Below are 18,459 nucleotides of genomic sequence, written 5' to 3'. Positions count from 1 at the left end.
ATTTATGCACCCAACATAGGAGCACCTCAATACATAAGGCAAATACTAACAGCCATGAAAGGGGAAATTGACAGCAACACAATCATAGTAGGGGACTTTAACACCCCACTTTCACCAATGGACAGATCATCCAAAATGAAAATAAATAAGGAAACACAAGCTTTAAATGATACATTAAACAATATGGACGTAATTGATATTTATAGGACATTCCACCCAAAAACAACAGAATACACATTTTTCTCAAGTGCTCATGGAACATTCTCCAGGATAGATCATATCTTGGGTCACAAATCAAGCCTTGGTAAATTTAAGAAAATTGAAATCGTATCAAGTATCTTTTCCGACCACAACGCTATGAGACTAGATATCAATTACAGGAAAAGATCTGTAAAAAATACAAACACATGGAGGCTACACAATACATTACTTAATAACGAAGTGATTACTGAAGAAATCAAAGGGGAAATCAAAAAATACCTAGAAACAAATGACAATGGAGACACGACGACCCAAAACCTATGGGACACAGCAAAAGCAGTGCTAAGAGGGAAGTTTATAGCAATACAAGCCTACCTCAAGAAACAGGCAACATCTCGAATAAACAACCTAACCTTGCACCTAAAGCAATTAGAGAAAGAAGAACAAAAAAACCCCAAAGCCAGCAGAAGGAAAGAAATTATAAAGATCAGGTCAGAAATAAATGAAAAAGAAATGAAGGAAACAATAGCAAAAATCAATGAAACTAAAAGCTGGTTCTTTGAGAAGATAAACAAAATTGATAAACCATTAGCCAGACTCATCAAGAGAAAAAGGGAGAAGACTCAGATCAATAGAATTAGAAATGAAAAAGGAGAAGTAACCACTGACACTGCAGAAATACAAAAGATCATGAGAGATTACTACAAGCAACTCTATGCCAATAAAATGGACAACCTGGAAGAAATGGACAGATTCTTAGAAATGCACAACCTGCCGAGACTGAACCAGGAAGAAATAGAAAATATGAACAGACCAATCACAAGCACTGAAATTGAAACTGTGATTAAAAACCTTCCAACAAACAAAAGCCCAGGACCAGATGGCTTCACAGGCGAATTCTATCAAACATTTAGAGAAGAGCTAACACCTATCCTTCTCAAACTCTTCCAAAATATTGCAGAGGGAGGAACACTCCCAAACTCATTCTACGAGGCCACCATCACCCTGATACCAAAACCAGACAAAGATGTCACAAAGAAAGAAAACTACAGGCCAATATCACTGATGAACATAGATGCAAAAATCCTCAACAAAATACTAGCAAACAGAATCCAACAGCACATTAAAAGGATCATACACCATGATCAAGTGGGGTTTATCCCAGGAATGCAAGGATTCTTCAATATACGCAAATCAATCAATGTGATACACCATATTAACAAATTGAAGGAGAAAAACCATATGATCATCTCAATAGATGCAGAGAAAGCTTTTGACAAAATTCAACACCCATTTAGGATAAAAGCCCTGCAGAAAGTAGGCATAGAGGGAACTTTCCTCAACATAATAAAGGCCATATATGACAAACCCACAGCCAACATTGTCCTCAATGGTGAAAAACTGAAACCATTTCCACTAAGATCAGGAACAAGACAAGGTTGCCCACTCTCACCACTATTATTCAACATAGTTCTGGAAGTCCTAGCCACAGCAATCAGAGAAGACAAAGAAATAAAAGGAATCCAAATCGGAAAAGAAGAAGTAAAGCTGTCACTATTTGCAGATGACATGATACTATACATAGAGAATCCTAAAGATGCTACCAGAAAACTCCTAGAGCTAATCAATGAATTTGGTAAAGTAGCAGGATACAAAATTAATGCACAGAAATCTCTTGCATTTCTATACACTAATGACGAAAAATCTGAAAGTGAAATTAAGAAAACACTCCCATTTACCATTGCAACAAAAAGAATAAAATATCTAGGAATAAACCTACCTAAGAAGACAAAAGACCTGTATGCAGAAAATTATAAGACACTGATGAAAGAAATTAAAGATGATACAAATAGATGGAGAGATATACCATGTTCCTGGATTGGAAGAATCAACATTGTGAAAATGTCCCTACTACCCAAAGCAATCTACAGATTCAATGCAATCCCTATCAAACTACCACTGGCATTTTTCACAGAACTAGAACAAAAAATTTCACAATTTGTATGGAAACACAAAAGACCCCGAATAGCCAAAGCAATCTTGAGAACGAAAAATGGAGCTGGGGGAATCAGGCTCCCTGACTTCAGACTATATTACAAAGCTTCAGTAATCAAGACAGTTTGGTATTGGCACAAAAACAGAAATATAGATCAATGGAACAGGATAGAAAGCCCAGAGATAAACCCACACACATATGGTCAACTTATCTTTGATAAAGGAGGCAAGCATATACAGTGGAGAAAAGACAGCCTCTTCAATAAGTGGTGCTGGGAAAATTGGACAGGAACATGTAAAAGTATGAAATTAGAACACTCCCTGACACCATGCACAAAAATAAACTCAAAATGGATTAAAGACCTAAGTGTAAGGGCAGACACTATCAAACTCTTAGAGGAAAACATAGGCAGAACACTCTATGACATACATCACAGCAAGATTCTTTTTGACCCAGCTCCCAGAGAAATGGAAATAAGAACACAAATAAACAAATGGGACCTAATGAAACTGAAAAGCTTTTGCACAGCAAAGGAAACCATAAACAAGACCAAAAGACAACCCTCAGAATGGGAGAAAATATTTGCAAATGAAGCAACTGACAAAGGATTAATCTCCAAGATTTACAAGCAGCTCATGCAGCTCAATAACAAAAAAACGAACAACCCAATCCAAAAATGGGCAGAAGATCTAAATAGACATTTCTCCAAAGAAGATATACAGATGGCCTACAGACACATGAAAGAATGCTCAACATCATTAATCATTAGAGAAATGCAAATCAAAACTACAATGAGATATCATCTCACACCGGTCAGAATGGCCATCATCAAAAAATCTAGAAACAATAAATGCTGGAGAGGGTGTGGAGGAAAGGGAACACTCTTGCACTGTTGGTGGGAATGTAAATTGATACAGCCACTATGGAGAACAGTATGGAGGTTCCTTAAAAAACTACAAATAGAACTACCATACGACCCAGCAATCCCACTACTGGGCATATACCCTGAGAAAACCATAGGTCAAAAAGAGTCATGTACCAAAATGTTCATTGCAGCTCTATTTACAATAGCCAGGACATGGAAGCAACCTAAATGTCCATCGACAGATGAATGGATAAAGAAGATGTGGCACATATATACCATGGAATATTACTCAGCCATAAAAAGAAATGAAATGGAGGTATTTGTAATGAGGTGGATGGAGTTAGAGTCTGTCATACAGAGTGAAGTAAGTCAGAAAGAGAAAAACAAATACAGTATGCTAACACATATATATGGAATCTAAGGGAAAAAAAAAAAAAAGGCCATGAAGAACCTAGTGGCAAGACGGGAATAAAGACACAGACCTACTAGAGAATGGACTTGAGGATATGGGGAGGGGGTGGGGTGAGATGTGACAGGGTAAGAGAGTGTCATGGACATATATACACTACCAAATGTAAAATAGATAGCTAGTGGGAAGCAGCCGCATAGCACAGGGAGATCAGCTCGGTGCTTTGTGACCACCTAGAGGGGTGGGATGGGGAGGGTGGGAGGGAGGGAGATGCAGGAGGGAAGAGAAATGGGAACATATTGTATATGTATAACAGATTCACTTTGTTATAAAGCAGATGCTAACACACTATTGTAAGGCAATTATACTTCAATAAAGATGTTTGAAAAAAAAAAAACTATACTTAAATAAAAAAGAGAGGCCCTTCCCCTCTTCATGTCCATGTAAAGTGGTGTTTTTTCCTTTTGAACAAGAAAAGTAACTTCAAGATCAGTGTACAAACCACAGTGAAATAATTAGGATGCTCTGCAGTTTTTCTGTACTTGTGTAGTCGGGAATTAAACCACTGTGCTGACCCTTTGACCGGCTTTATCTGAGATATATTAGGCAGCTATCTCTTTCATGGGCCAAACATTTTTCCTAAGAGCTGTAATGAAATCACGAGTGTGTGCGTTTCCCTTCAGAGATGCTGAATTATTACTGAACCCAGGGCCTGGCCAACACCTACCTTTGGTTCTTTGGAGCTCACAAAGCAAGCTGCCTGCGAAGGGGGTATATGTTTTGGCTGAGGGTTTAACTACCCACCACAGGGGGGAAGGAGGAGGGCCTGATCTATAGCGTTTGGTGATTTCCATGGTATAAATACTCATGCTCCCAACATGATGTGGCTGAATATGGAAGAGATGTGCAGTGGCCACCATGGCATGGCATTTTCATCACATAGGAATGACAGAGCAATCTCAAGAATGTGGGTTGCGAGAACTACCATATGACCCAGCAATCCCACTACTGGGCATATACCCTGAGAAAACCATAATTCAAAAAGACACATGCACCCCAATGTTCACTGCAGCACTATTTACAATAGCCAGGACATGGAAGCAACCTAAGTGTCCATCAACAGATGAATGGATAAAGAAGATGTGGCACATATATACAATGGAATATTACTCAGCCATAAAAAGAAACGAAATTGAGTTATTTGTAGTGAGGTGGATGGACCTAGAGTCTGTCCTACAGAGTGAAGTAAGTCAGAAAGAGAAAAACAAATACCATATGCTAACACATATATATGGAATCTAAAAGAAAAAATAAAATGGTTCTGAAGAACCTAGGGGCAGGACAAGAATAAAGACACAGACATAGAGAATGGACTTGAGGACACGGGGAGGGGGAAGGGGAAGCTGGGATGAAGTGAGAGAGTGGCATGGACAAATATACACTACCAAATGTAAATAGATAGCTAGTGGGAAGCAGCCGCATAGCACAGGGAGATCAGCTCAGTGCTTTGTGTCCACCTCGAGGGGTGAGATAGGGAGGGTGGGAGGGAGATGCAAGAGGGAGGGGATATGGGGATATATGTATACGTATAGCTGAGTTACTTTGTGATACAGCAGACACTAATAGTTCTCGCAAAGCAGTGTGGGCTGGCTCCAGCACACCAGTGGGTTAAACCTCCCTGTCCAGATTCAGGGCTGTGCCTTCCTCATACCCTGGGGGAGGGCGTAGGAGATGACCACAGCTGCAGCTCAGTCTTCAAAGGTGATTCCTTTTGCCGGCTGAGGGGGAAGCTCCCACTTACCCCCGCCCAGCAGCTTCTTTAGCCTGACTTCTTACATTCCCCCTTATTTCATCCATGACCCTCCAACCTCACCTCGTTTCTCGGGATCCCAGGGCAGAGGCCATCAAGGTCCAAGTGGGATTTCTGGAGGTAGGTGTCCAGCCTTCATAATATCGCACCACTTGCTGGCTTTCTCTCCTTTGGGGGGCATGGCCCAGCCCAGATCAACAGCCACAGCTTTGAGGAAGCTGTTCTACTTGATCTTGAGTCGATCTCATGGGTAGGCTGGGATCATTGCTACGAGTGACATGTGATGCCTACAATTATAGCTCCCTGCTGCTTCCTGCTTATTCTTTACATCCGCCCTCACGTCCGTTTTATATTGTTCCCAGGGGTGGGGAGTGCAGGACACACAGCCGCCACCGCCACCCCCACTTCCTCCTGTGGCTTGAGAAGCACGGCTCGGTGCAGCTGCGCCCACATAGTTTCGGGGAGAAAAAGAGGGACATGGGTGCATCACACCAACCTGATGGGCGCCAGGCGGAGCCCAGACTCCTGCTGTCCCAGGGTCCTGGCAAGCCGGGTTGTCCTGTTCAAAGGATCTGCAGGCAGAGGCTTTTGAGGAGGGTTTGGCTTACGAGTTCCCTGCAATAAACCACAGGATTATGTCTGATGGCCATCTCCGTGAACTTGGACGAGACACTGACCTCAGGAGCTGTTAGAGTCCCCTGGAGAGTGGGATAGGGAGAGGAGAGTGGTTAAGTTGCTACACAGCCCAAGTTTCATTTACTGTAAACTTTCTGAATACGATCCTCTAACCATACAGGTGTGGTGGTGGTGCGTGCGTGTGCGTGTGTGTGTGAGGGTGGGTGACCTGTGTTAAAGATTTAACCAGAGCATCATTTAGTCACTCAAATATGGGTCTTCAGCTGCCATGCTGTTCCCAGGCCTTGGAAGTATAGTTGATGCTGGTGTTTCTGGGCCAGTGTTACCCAGGGGATGTAAACTTTCCTGTGCTTTTAGGCTTCTTTTCAATTTGTAAAGGCCTAACATGAGAAGTTGGTGAAAATCTTTTCAAAGAACACATTCATTGCTTCAAATTTGCCAGAATCCCGTAACAGAACTTGTTCAGCTGTGGGCGAACCAGACAATGAAGGTGACCATCCTTCACCCATCAGTGTGGGGTCGGTAACATCCCTCCATGAAATACACAAAGGTTCTGCTACCAAAATATTTTCTAACAATTTGTTCAGAGAGTCACAGACTGGCTTGGAAAATGACACCCAGAAGGAAAACCCAAGACACAGTGGTTTGAGGGACAGATATTGTTCTGTAAGGAAGCTGATGGGGGCGGTGCTGTATTGACCAGAGGCCAGTGAGGGAGTTGGCAGTAGAAGGTGGGCAGAGAATGAGCTTGGAGTATCTGCTCTGGGTTTTGTACAAATACCAATACTCTGGGACTCGTGCAAGTCACCTGACTTCTCTGAACCTCAACTTCTCTGCCTAAAGTGGGAGAAAACAAGACCCATCTCATAGCACTGTTATGAGGACTAAATAAAATAATGTATGGGAAGCTCCCAGAATATAGATAACAATGATTAAAAGTCACTTGTGGGACTTCCCTGGTGGCACAGTGGTTAAGACTCTGCGCTCCCAATATGCAGGGGGCCCGGGTTCGATCCCTGGTGGGGCAACTAGATCCCACATGTGTGCTGCAACTAAGAGCTCGCATGCCACAACTAAGGAGCACACCTGCTGCAACTAAGACCCGGCACAACCCCCCCCCCCCCCCCCAGTAAAAGGCACTTGTGTTCCTGGGGTCCCTTCCTTGGCTACTGTGAGAGTGGGGCTCACTGGAGCCAGGTTGGAAAGTCAGTGAGTGTTGGTAACACTCTCTTTTGGGCCCAGGGTGAACATAGGCATCAAGGTACCACCTGCGCTGGTCCTTGGAGCATAGAAGCACTCACACATGTACAGAAAGTCTGTAGGAAATGGTGCTAGAAACTCAAGGAAGACAGGACATCCTAATAAACAGATGACCTCATCCACTGTCATGGAACTCAGTATTCCATACATCCAGAATACTCAAGATGATTTAAACACATACGAGTTGAATTTCTCATAGTACTCATCCCACTAAAATTATATCTCCACAGCAATCGGAGCTCAGTTAAAAGAAGGCAACAATATAGTCACAATTTAACGTAGCTTTGTAAAGCAAAGGAAGCTACCACAGAAGTCTGTCAACCACAGCTGTACGGAAAATACAGCAACTTGAAACAATGGGGAAACTGGGATAGGAAAGAGCCACCGAACAAGGAACAGACTTAAAAGTGCCATTTCTACATCAGCTTTCATTAATGGAAATATTAACAGCCTGTTGAATGCAAAATAGAACACAACCTTCACTAGAAATACAGACCATACAATAAGCACAAGCACCGAAGTCAGGCCATTTGTATATCCAACCAGGCTCTGCACTTACAAGCTCTGAGAGCACACAAGTTATTTACCTTCTTTAAGTTGTAGAGAGGAGATGATGTGAGGGTTCAGGGAGAGATTATCTATTAATCTCTTAGCATAGAGCCTGGCACACAGCGACCAATGAGTGTTAGCTGCTACTGCTTCACAACTACTATTATTGAAGGAGTGAATTTAACCATCTAAAAGCACCATAATCCTCCCAACAAACACTGGGTGATAAACCATGGCACTAAATCAAGCTCCATTTCCTGTAAAGTGGTAGAAAACAATGAGCACGCTAATATGTGCAATGTAAAAATGAATGCATGCACCCACATTTGAGGATTAAATAATTCATTACTAAATGATATTAGTTTTGCTGCTAAGTATGAATAAATATCTAGTCTTGGTAGTAAAGACGATGTCAGGTTTTTATTACACGACTGGAGAAAAAGGGAGATGTATGTTACAGTGTATCACAATATATTTGGATTTATCATGGACGCTTAGGAGATAGGTTGGCCATTCATTCTGGTTTTGCCTGGGACATTCCCAATTTACGGCTGTGTTTAATTTATTAATCATCGTCTTTCTCATGTGCCCTGGTTTAGAGGACAAATTATATGGTCACCATAGTGATAAAAGCCCAAACAGTTGAGATATTGATTGAAAGTTCTGATTCAAACCTGGGCTCAGCAGAGGCACCAATTCCCCTCCCTCCTGCCGTGCCCATGACATGGTTTTGATGGAAACATGAAACAGGTAGCTGCCTAGGTAAGATGCCAGCTTCCCACCAAGCCCAACTGGGACAAACTGGCATCATGGAACAGCGGGGTTAGTCAAAGGTGATGTATCCTCCCTCCTCAGGGATCAGGCATGGAGCCCATGAAACATTTGGGCAGAAGCACCAGCTGCATGTACCTTGACCTTGCAGAAAGGGGTGGGACTTCCACACTCCCTTTTAGGCATTGCTCTTCAAGCTGCCTTTGCAAAACCTGAACCTGGGCTTTCCCAATGACGTCCAATCCAGCCTGGCCACAAAGAGCCATGGGAATGGAGCTGAGGAACGACTCCAGGCCAAGTTGCTCACACTCAATAAACATTTCTTTAGATTGATTTTCATTTTAAACAAGGAAATGAGTTCAGACCCCCATTTCTCTTCCCTCTCAACTTCTAGGTACCGGAGAAAAATCGAGATCTGTTATTACACAGAGTTGTCTCATTTCTCCATTTTCTGCTCATGTTTTAGCAATAGCCACATATTTAAAATATTTTAGAGGGATGAGAACAAATTTTTAGATCCAAATATAGCCCCTTGCTTTGATCATCACAGAGAATTCTCAGCTGTTATCTCCTGCATGATCAGCAAGAATAAGTGCATCCTGCTTATCCAGAGGGATCTCCCCAGGAAGACTGGGTGTTATCACAGGAAAACGCCAGAGATGCCACAGAGATCCCTGGTGAGCTCGTGCAGGGCCGGGGGGCAGCATAAACATTGCTCACCATCTGGCCCATCCCTGGCCCTGTAGAAATAGACACTTCACGATAACACCAAGGACAACTGGTTCTCTGGGAAATGCCTCAACTTCTTTTTACTCTTTATTCAGAAAAAGCAGGGGTCCCTTAAAGAGCACTTTTACACCTAGCTGGAAGATGTCCCTGGTCCCTTCTTTCTGAAACCACCTGAAAACAGTAAAGAAAATGCACAAGAAAGAGCAAAACTCCACCTCTGAGAAAAACGTATAGCCCCACATGAATATATGAGAAAAGGATGCAAAGTGTCCAGCAGGCTGGGCTGAGGAGAGACCACGGAAGGGACACCTGCGTGGCCAACCTGGTGAAATGCAGAGGGGGAGACATCCACCTTGCCTGCCAGGGATAAGAGTAGAGAGTGAGCAGATGATGTGTGTCAGGGCTGAAGGAGCAGCAGATGAGCCCAACCATCTGTGCACACCTGAAGCAGGGGAGGGGACCTGGCAGGGTCTCTGCTGAAATCAGGGGAGGCCAAACCACCACCATCCCTCAAAGCCCGCTGTCCCATGGTCCCCTATGAGGTGGGCAATTTGGAGGTGGCCCTGAGCTCTGACCTGGCCTTTCCCACAACTGTCCTGCAACTGGTCGTTTTTTCCAGGAAGACCTCGCTTCGTTTAAAGAGGAATTTAGATACATTAATCAAAACTACTGAAAGAAGGAAGGAAGGAACCATGATAAACAAAAGGCAAACTAAGAAGCCACTGGCAAAAATGTATACATAAGGACATGAAAAAGGAGCTGGCAAAAGTCAAGTGAAAAGGGAAAGGAAAAAAATAAAGCAACAATGCAAACCAAGGACCAAGACAGTACTGAACACAGTCAGGGCTGTGGGGACCAGCTTGAGGGAAATGAGGAGGAGGTTAACGGTAAATGACAAAGACCACAGACAAAGGTGATACAACATATACATAAATGGTGTCACTTAAGGGATCTGAAGAAATAGTAAAGAGAGAAAAGATACCCAGATTTATTTTGTAAAAACTTTTCTGAAAGAGTCAAGTCTATGGATTGAAAGTATACACTGTTTCCCTGGGTGAAATGAATCAGACTCATCAGAATTAAGACATAATTAATAGGATACAGAGTCATGTCACTTACAAGGAAAAAAGAAATAAGCCAGCTTCTGATTTCTTCAGAGCAGATAGAGGAAGCATGCATCTAAGAGTTTCAGGGAAAGAAAGTGTGATCCATTAATTTTATGCCTAAACTATCATTGAAAAAATAAAGCAACAGCCAAGTGTCTTTGAACATACAAAATTTGGGGAATATACTTCCTAAGAGCTCTTCTGGAAGGAATTCTGGAAGTCCAATAGAATGAACTTCAGCCAGCCAGGAAAAGAATGGCTCAGTGGCAAGGAGATTAAGCACTAAATCCCTTCAATGTAGACCTAAGGGTAACAAAATTGTGGGAATTATGGCTACAAAACAGAAAGTAAATGTTATTAGCCATAATAATATAGACATTCTAGAACTAACCAAAGTTGGGAGGTGGATCATCCATTTCCAGATATATGGCAGGCTGAGTTATTTTGACCTACCTTCTCTCTAAAATTGTTGGATAAAATGTATTTAATAGAAGAAATGGACAAATTCTTAGTAAGGTACAATCTCCCAAGACTGAATCAGGAGAAACAGAAAATATGAACAGACCAATCACAAGTACTGAAATTGAAACTGTGATTAAAAAACTTCCAACAAACAAAAATCCAGGACCAGATGGCTTCACAGGCGAATTCTATCAAACACTGAAGAAGAGTTAACACCTATCCTTCTGAAACTCTTCCAAAAAATTGCAGAGGAAGGAACACTTCCAAACTCATTCTATGAGGCCACCATCACCCTGATACCAAAACCAGACAAAGATACCACAAAAAAAGAAAATTACAGACCAATATCACTGATGAACATAGACTCAAAAATCCTCAACAAGATACTAGCAAACTGAATCCAACAACACATTAAAAGGATCATACACCATGATCAAGTGGCATTTATCCCAGGGATGCAAGGATTTTTCAATATCCACAAATCAGTGATACACTATGTCAACAAACTGAAGAATAAAAACCATATGATCATCTCGATAGATGCAGAAAAATCTTTTGATAAAATTCAACACCGATTTATGATAAAAACTCTCCAGAAAGTGGATGTAGAGGGAACCTACCTCAAGATAATAAAGGTCATATATGACAAACCTACAGCTAGCATAATACTCAATGGGGGAAAGCTGAAAGCATTTCCTATAAGATCAGGAACAAGACAAGGATGTCCACTCTCACCACTTTTATTCAACATAGTTTTAGAAGTCCTGGCCATGGCAATCAGAGATGAAAAAGAAATAAAAGGAATCCAAATTGGCAAAGAAGAAGTAAAACTGTCACTGTTTGCAGATGACATGATACTATACATAGAGAATCCTAAAGATGCTACCAGAAAACTACTAGAGCTCATCAATGAATTAGGTAAAGTTGCAGGATACAAAATTAATACACAGAAGTCTGCTGCATTTCTATACACTAACAGTAAAAGATCAGAAAGAGAAATTAAAGAAACAATCCCATTTACCATCACATCAAAAAGAGTAAAATACCTAGGAATAAACCTACCTAAGGAGGCAACTACTCCAAAAACTATGACGCTGATGAGAGAAATCTTAGATGACACAAACAGATGGAAAGATATACCATGTTCTTGGATTGGAAGCATCAATATTGCCAAAATGACTATACTACCCAAGGCAATCTACAGATTCAATGCAATCCCTATCAAATTACCAATGGCATTTTTCACAGAACTAGAACAAGAAAATTTTAAATTTGTATGGAGACACAAAAGACCCTGTACAGCCAAAGCAATCTTGAGAAAGAAAAACAGAGCTGGAGGAATCAGGTTCCCTGACTTCAGACTATACTACAAAGTTATAGTCATCAAAACAGTATGGTACTGGCACAAAACAGACATATAGATCAACGGAACAGGATAAAAAGTCCAGAAAGAAACACACGCACCTATGGTCAATTAATCTATGACACAGGGGGCAAGACTATACAATGGAGAAAAGGTAGTCTCTTCAGTAAATGGTGCTGGGAAAACTGGACAGCTACATGTAAAAAAATGAAATTAAAACATTCTCTAACAGCATAAACAAAAATAAACTCAAAATGGATTAAAGACCTAAATGTAAGACTGGATAGGCAGAACACACTTTGACATAAATCGCAGCAAGATCTTTTGTGATCCTTCTCCTAGAGTGATGGAAATAAAAACAAAAATAAACAAATGGGACCTAATTAAACTCAAAAGCTTTTGTACAGCAAAGGAAACCATAAAGAGAATGAGAAGACAACCCACAGAGTGGGAGGAAATATTTTCAAATGATGTGACCGACAAGGGATTAATCTCCAAAATTTACAAACAGCTCATGCAGCTCAATATCAAAAAAACAAACGACCCAATCAAAAAATGGGCAGAAGACCTAAACAGACATTTCTTCAAAGATGATATACAGATGGCCAAGAGGCACATGAAAAGATGCTCAACATTACTAATTATTAGAGAAATGCAGATCAAAACTACAATGAGATATCACCTCACACCAGTCAGAATGGCCATCATCAAAAAGTCTACAGACAATAAATGCTGGAGAGGGTGTAGAGCAAAGGGAACCCTCTTACACTGTTGGTGGGAATGTAAATTGGTACAGCCACTATGGAGAACAGTGGGGAGATTCCTTAAAAAACTAAAAATAGAGCTCCCATATGATCCAGCAACCCTACTCCAGGGCATATATCCCGAGAAAACCATGGTTCAAAAGGATACATGCACCCCAATGTTCATTGCAGTGCTGTTTGCAATAGCCAAGACATGGAAGCAACCTAAATGTCCATCAACAGATGAATGGATAAAGTTGTGGTACATATTTAAGATGGAATATTACTCAGCCATTAAAAAGAATGAAATTTGCAGCAACATGGATGGAACTGGGGACTATCATACTGAAGGAAGTCAGACAGAGAAAGACAAAAACCATATGATATCACTTATATGCAGAATTTTAAAAAATTATATAAATGAACTAATTACAAAACAGAAACAGATTCACAGGCTTAGAGAACGAACTTACGGTTACCAGGGGTAAGGGTGGGTGGGGGAGGGATAGATTGGGAGGTTGGGATTGACATATACACACTACTATATATAAAATAGATAACCAACAAGGACCTACTGTATAGCACAAGGAACTCTGTTCAATATTCTGTAATAACCTTAATGGGAAAAGAACTTGAAAAAGAATAGATATATGTATATACATGTATAACTGAATCACTTTGCTGTACACCTGAAACTAACACAACATTGTTAATCAACTTTACTCCAACATAAAATAAAAAATTTTAAAAATAAAAATAACACTATAACTCATTACATGTTAACATGAATAACATTTCTTAATGAAAAACTATAGTTTTTGATATAAAAATAAATTCAGTGAGAAAAAAAAATTAAAATGTTTCTTAAAAGCATCAAAGAGCTACAAGATAGTAAGATGTTATCAGGCCAACAACTAAGTGAAAGGAGAAGCCCAGAGGGGTAAGTAGTACACTGAAACTATAGGCATTTGCCAAATTAGGGAAACCTGGGTTTTGGTTTTGATACCCTTTTAAGGTGAGGGATGCAGGAGTCGAAGGTCAGCACCAGCCTCAGTTCAGTAGGGCACCATTCTCTTCCTGACCTCTCCTTGATAAAGCTGGGCCATGCAAAGGACTGTACCTCAGGGTAAGAATGTTCTAGAAGTAAACACATACTATTGTCCATCCCTAGCAGACACAAGGAGAGTTCTCTTGGTGCTGGGCAGACCAACCTATAACCACAAATTGCCCCTGAGGACCTGAAGCTGATATCACATCATGTGGGTGGCTCATAAGCCCTGAGCCATTTCAAGGGGCCTCAAGCTGGTGCTGCCCTGGGCACCTGACAGAGGCAAATTACACCCTCTCTGGAGGAACGGACTTCATCCTAGACCTGAAAGAGCTCCCAGAGAATTTTCCAGAAAAGTAAGTAGCTCACAGTAAATGACCAAGCACCCAAAGAAGCAGGGAATCATGAGAGAGAGAGACAGAGAGAGAGAGAGAGAGAGCAATAAAAAAACTCAGCAGTGACACACCCAAAGAGTTTAGATTTGGAAATTATTGGAACAAATTTTCCTACTGTATTTAAAATAAAACACAAGCCTCATGCCTGAATAAGAACCAAAGAAAACGTCCAGAAACAAAAAGTAAAACACAGCTGAGTTTAAGTAACACATTTTGTTATGCTTAGTTTCATACCATTTATATAAACTGAAAAACACAAAATACTATATATTTTCACAGATAACCTATTTACCTAAAAATATTTGAAAAGTGCTATAGAAAATCAACACCAAACTTAGGACAGAGATTATACCTGGAGGGGGGCTGAGGTAGTCTATATTGTTTAATTTTTCCTTTTTTTTAAAAAAGAAATGTATGCATATTATATATCTGAAATTTAAATAGGTGTATACATAGAAAAACAGGTAACAATGGTTATTTCTATGTAGTATAAATATGGGTGAATTTTAGATCATTTTTACTTTTACATATTTTAAATACAGGTATTCCCCAATTTTTGAAAGTTTGCTTTACCTCACTTTTACAAAAGACCTACATTAGTACCTGTTTTCACTTAACTGAAAGAAATCCAAAGAGGATCTTTGCTTTTACAAAAACAGGCAAAAAGCAAAAAAAAGCTTTCAGCGTTGTTTTGGGGCAGCAGCCGCTGTAGCGGCAGCTCACCCTGAGCAGAGGGAGGGGCTCGGCCACGCTCCTTCCCCGTGAGCATCAGGCTGCCAGGGCTTCGAACCGTGTCTGCGAGCATCTGTGCTTTATCGCGATTTATTTTTTGCATCCCTTAACAATATGTGTCCCAAGGTAATCGCTTCTTTACTTTATGCCATTTTGGCTTATGAAGGGTTTCACAGGAACGCTCTGCTTTCAGATAGCAGGGAAATCTGTATTTAAAATATTAATAATAACAGAATTAATTTTCTTTTTTATAAATTTAGTTTATTTTTGGCTGCATTGGGTCTTTGTTGCTGCGCGCGGGCTTTCTTTAATTGCAGCGAGCGGGGGCTACTCTTCGTTTAGGTGCACAGGCTTCTCATTGCAGTGGCTTCTCTTATTGAGGAGCATGGGCTCTAGGCACGTGGGCTTCAGTAATTGTGGCACACGGGCTTAGTTGCTCCGTGGCATGTGGGATCTTCCCGGACCAGGGCTTGAGCCCATGTCCCCTGCATTGGCAGGCAGATTCTTAACCACTGTGCCACCAGGGAAGCCCTAGAATTAATTTCAATCTTTGGGCCAAAGGAGAAAACAAAAGAGAAAACATAGATTATTTAAAAATTATAAATATGGAAAACACTACAAATTAGAGTAAGTACAGACAGAGCAGTGTTTGGGAAATTCCTAGACTTACATGCCGTGTAATCAAGTATGAATAAAAGTATGAATAAAAATGAAATAATGATCTAAGAAGTTAGAGAAAGAAAATAAACCTAAAGATGGAAGTGATAAAGATAAAAGCAGAAAATAATTAGTGAAATAAAAAATTAATTACTATCATTTAGCAAAGACACTACAGACATTCTAATAATGTTAGATATTTTCATTTAATTATCACAAAGTCCAATGAGAGAGATACTATCTCAGATTTGTAGAGGGGAAATGAAAGTAATGAAAGTAATGTTTCTGTGGTCTAACAATAGTAAAAGGAAAGTCATATATAAAATCTAGAGCTGGTTCTTTGGGGGTAGGAGGAGTTGAGGAGAAACCAGGTAAATCTAATAAATAAAAGATAAGCCAGTAATGGACAAATAAGTACACAAATACAGTGAACAGTGTTGAGGATTAGTTAGGTGGTCATCTAGAAAAATAAAGTTGGATTCCTACTTCATTTTATACACTAAAGAGCAGATGGGTCAAATATTTAAATGTGAAGAAAAGATCATGAAGGTATAAGAAATAGAAAAACATACTTGTAATCTTTGGGTAGACAAGCCTTTCTAAACATGACAATAAAAAGTGGCAAAGGAGGGGCTTCCCTGGTGGCGCAGTGGTTGAGAATCTGCCTGCCAATGCAGGGGACACAGGTTCGAGCCCTGGTCTGGGAAGATCCCATATGCCGCAGAGCAACTAGGCCCGTGAGCCACAACTACTGAGCCTGCGCGTCTGGAGCCTGTGCTCCGCAACAAGAGAGGCCGCGATAGTGAGAGGCCCGCGCACCGCGATGAAGAGTGGCCCCTGCTTGCCGCAACTAGAGAAAGCCCTCGCACAGAAACGAAGACCCAACACAGCCAAAAATAAATAAATTAAAACAAAAAAAAACTATGTAAACTTTGATCTTTATAAAAAAAAAAGTGGCAAAGGAGGCGACAACACAGTTTATGAAAAAGGGAAAAAACAAATGGATTTTAAACCTGTGAAAAGATCCTCCATCTCATTTTTAGGAAGAAAAATGTAGATACTTTTTTTTCCAACCTGTCATGTTGGCAAAGATAAAAAAATCTCTGAACGCACTATATTGGTGAAGACTTTGGGAACAGAAATTGGGATGACTCCTTTAGAAGCATTTCTGCCTCATCTACCAAATTTCTAAATGCATATGGCCTTTGATCAGCAATTGTGCTCCCAGGACTTTATCCCACGTCCATCGTCATGCATTGGCCCAAGGTACCTGGGCAAGAATATGCCTGTTTGAAGTAGCAAATGATTGGAAACCACCCATGTGGCCATCAGTAAGGGACAGGTTAAAGAATTTACAGTGTGGTTCTACCATGAAATACTACACAGCCAGTGAAAAGGATGAGGTGGATCTGGAATAACCAAAGTAGAAAGAAGTACGGAGTGTGCTGCCATTTGAATCCAAAATAAGGATCTAAGGTTTGAAATAAGAGTGACAGCAAGGTGATGGTTGCTGAAGATGCGTGACAGGCGGCCAGGTTTCACTGTACCTTCCTCTCCAATTTTGAGTGTCTGAAATTTCCAAATTTTCCATAATCTCTCACTCTGCAGAGAGAGACAGGTAGAAGCGACTTTTCACTGTATTCTAAATTACATTTTACAAAAGCCTAGTAGCAATGATTGCTCCTGGGAAGGAGCCTGGTGACAAAGGTGGGAGAGAGACTGTTTTCTGAATAACCCTTTACACTGATGGAATTTTTTATTATAGGCATCCATTGCCTGTTACGAAATATAAAGGTAAAGTATCAGGCGTCCATTTTTTTCATGTACAATCTGGGTGTTTATAATAACAGAAGTGAGTGGAAAACAAACGTGCCGTTGAATACTGTAATGAGTTAAACGGCTTCCCTCTGAAGTTATTTCTCTCCAGGGAGATAAGGGTGCTTCCACGTGCAGTGCCTTTAGAGACATCAGATGGGTTTGTCATGTAAATATTAGTGTATTTTCTACAACACTGCATTTCTTGTGGTTGTACTGTTACTGGTATAAAGTCAAGTGCCTTCAATGCTAAAGGCTCAGAAATTTTTCTTAAACTGATTTCATGTCCTATGCAAGTGTTTTCTACAACCTGCATGACTAGTACTTTGTAAAACTTGTTTACACTTCAATTGTACATAGTATTTTTTAAAGAAATGTATTTTTATTTAGATACCTTCAAAGCTGAATTCCTCTGTGTGAAGCATTGTAAAATGATACATTTCTCTTTTGAGTATCATTACGGTTGTACAAAGGTTTTCACTGGTTCTGTATTTCTACAGTTACTGACAAGCATGTAACACTGACTTTATCCTACATATAGTTGGTGTTTCAAATAAATGGCTTGGATAGAGAAAAAAAATCAGTGTATCATATGAAACCCAAAAAATTTTAGCTGCAATTTCTGGAAGTACTGGGCAGGCAGAGGTTAGCAGGAGTCCAAAACCTTGGTAACTACACTTTACATTTATAGGCGTAAGTGGCTCAAATTTCTGCTAACTCATGACTCACTGATATGGCAGCCCCTCCCGCCCCCCCAGGGAGTAAGTGAGCCAGTGACAAGGCTTATTATTGACTACTGAAAACTCACATCAATTCAGCATATTTCCTACACGTCTACTGTGTTCAAGGGCCTGGGTTTAGGTGTACCTGGAGATGAATAACTCAGTCTTGTGCCTTCTGAAATGGGGCAGG

General features: G+C 40.6%; 1 protein-coding gene across 2 annotated transcripts in view; it reads right to left on the bottom strand.

Moving 5' to 3' along the window:
• ADAM12 (ADAM metallopeptidase domain 12) overlaps nt 1-18,459 on the bottom strand; it is a 402,635-nt gene that overhangs the window by 10,374 nt on the left and 373,802 nt on the right. Inside the window, exon 22 of one of the 2 annotated variants that reach the window (XM_057530792.1) lies at nt 5,778-5,896. The exons of the other annotated variant lie outside the window; for it this stretch is intronic. Coding sequence (XP_057386775.1) covers nt 5,778-5,896 — 119 coding nt within the window. The remainder of the gene's footprint in view (nt 1-5,777; nt 5,897-18,459) is intronic. 2 annotated transcript variants of the gene reach the window in all.

Source organism: Balaenoptera acutorostrata, chromosome 16, assembly GCF_949987535.1.
Source record: "Balaenoptera acutorostrata chromosome 16, mBalAcu1.1, whole genome shotgun sequence".
In the NCBI taxonomy this organism is placed as follows: Eukaryota; Metazoa; Chordata; class Mammalia; order Artiodactyla; family Balaenopteridae; genus Balaenoptera; species Balaenoptera acutorostrata.
This window is presented reverse-complemented; position numbering and strand designations above follow the sequence as displayed.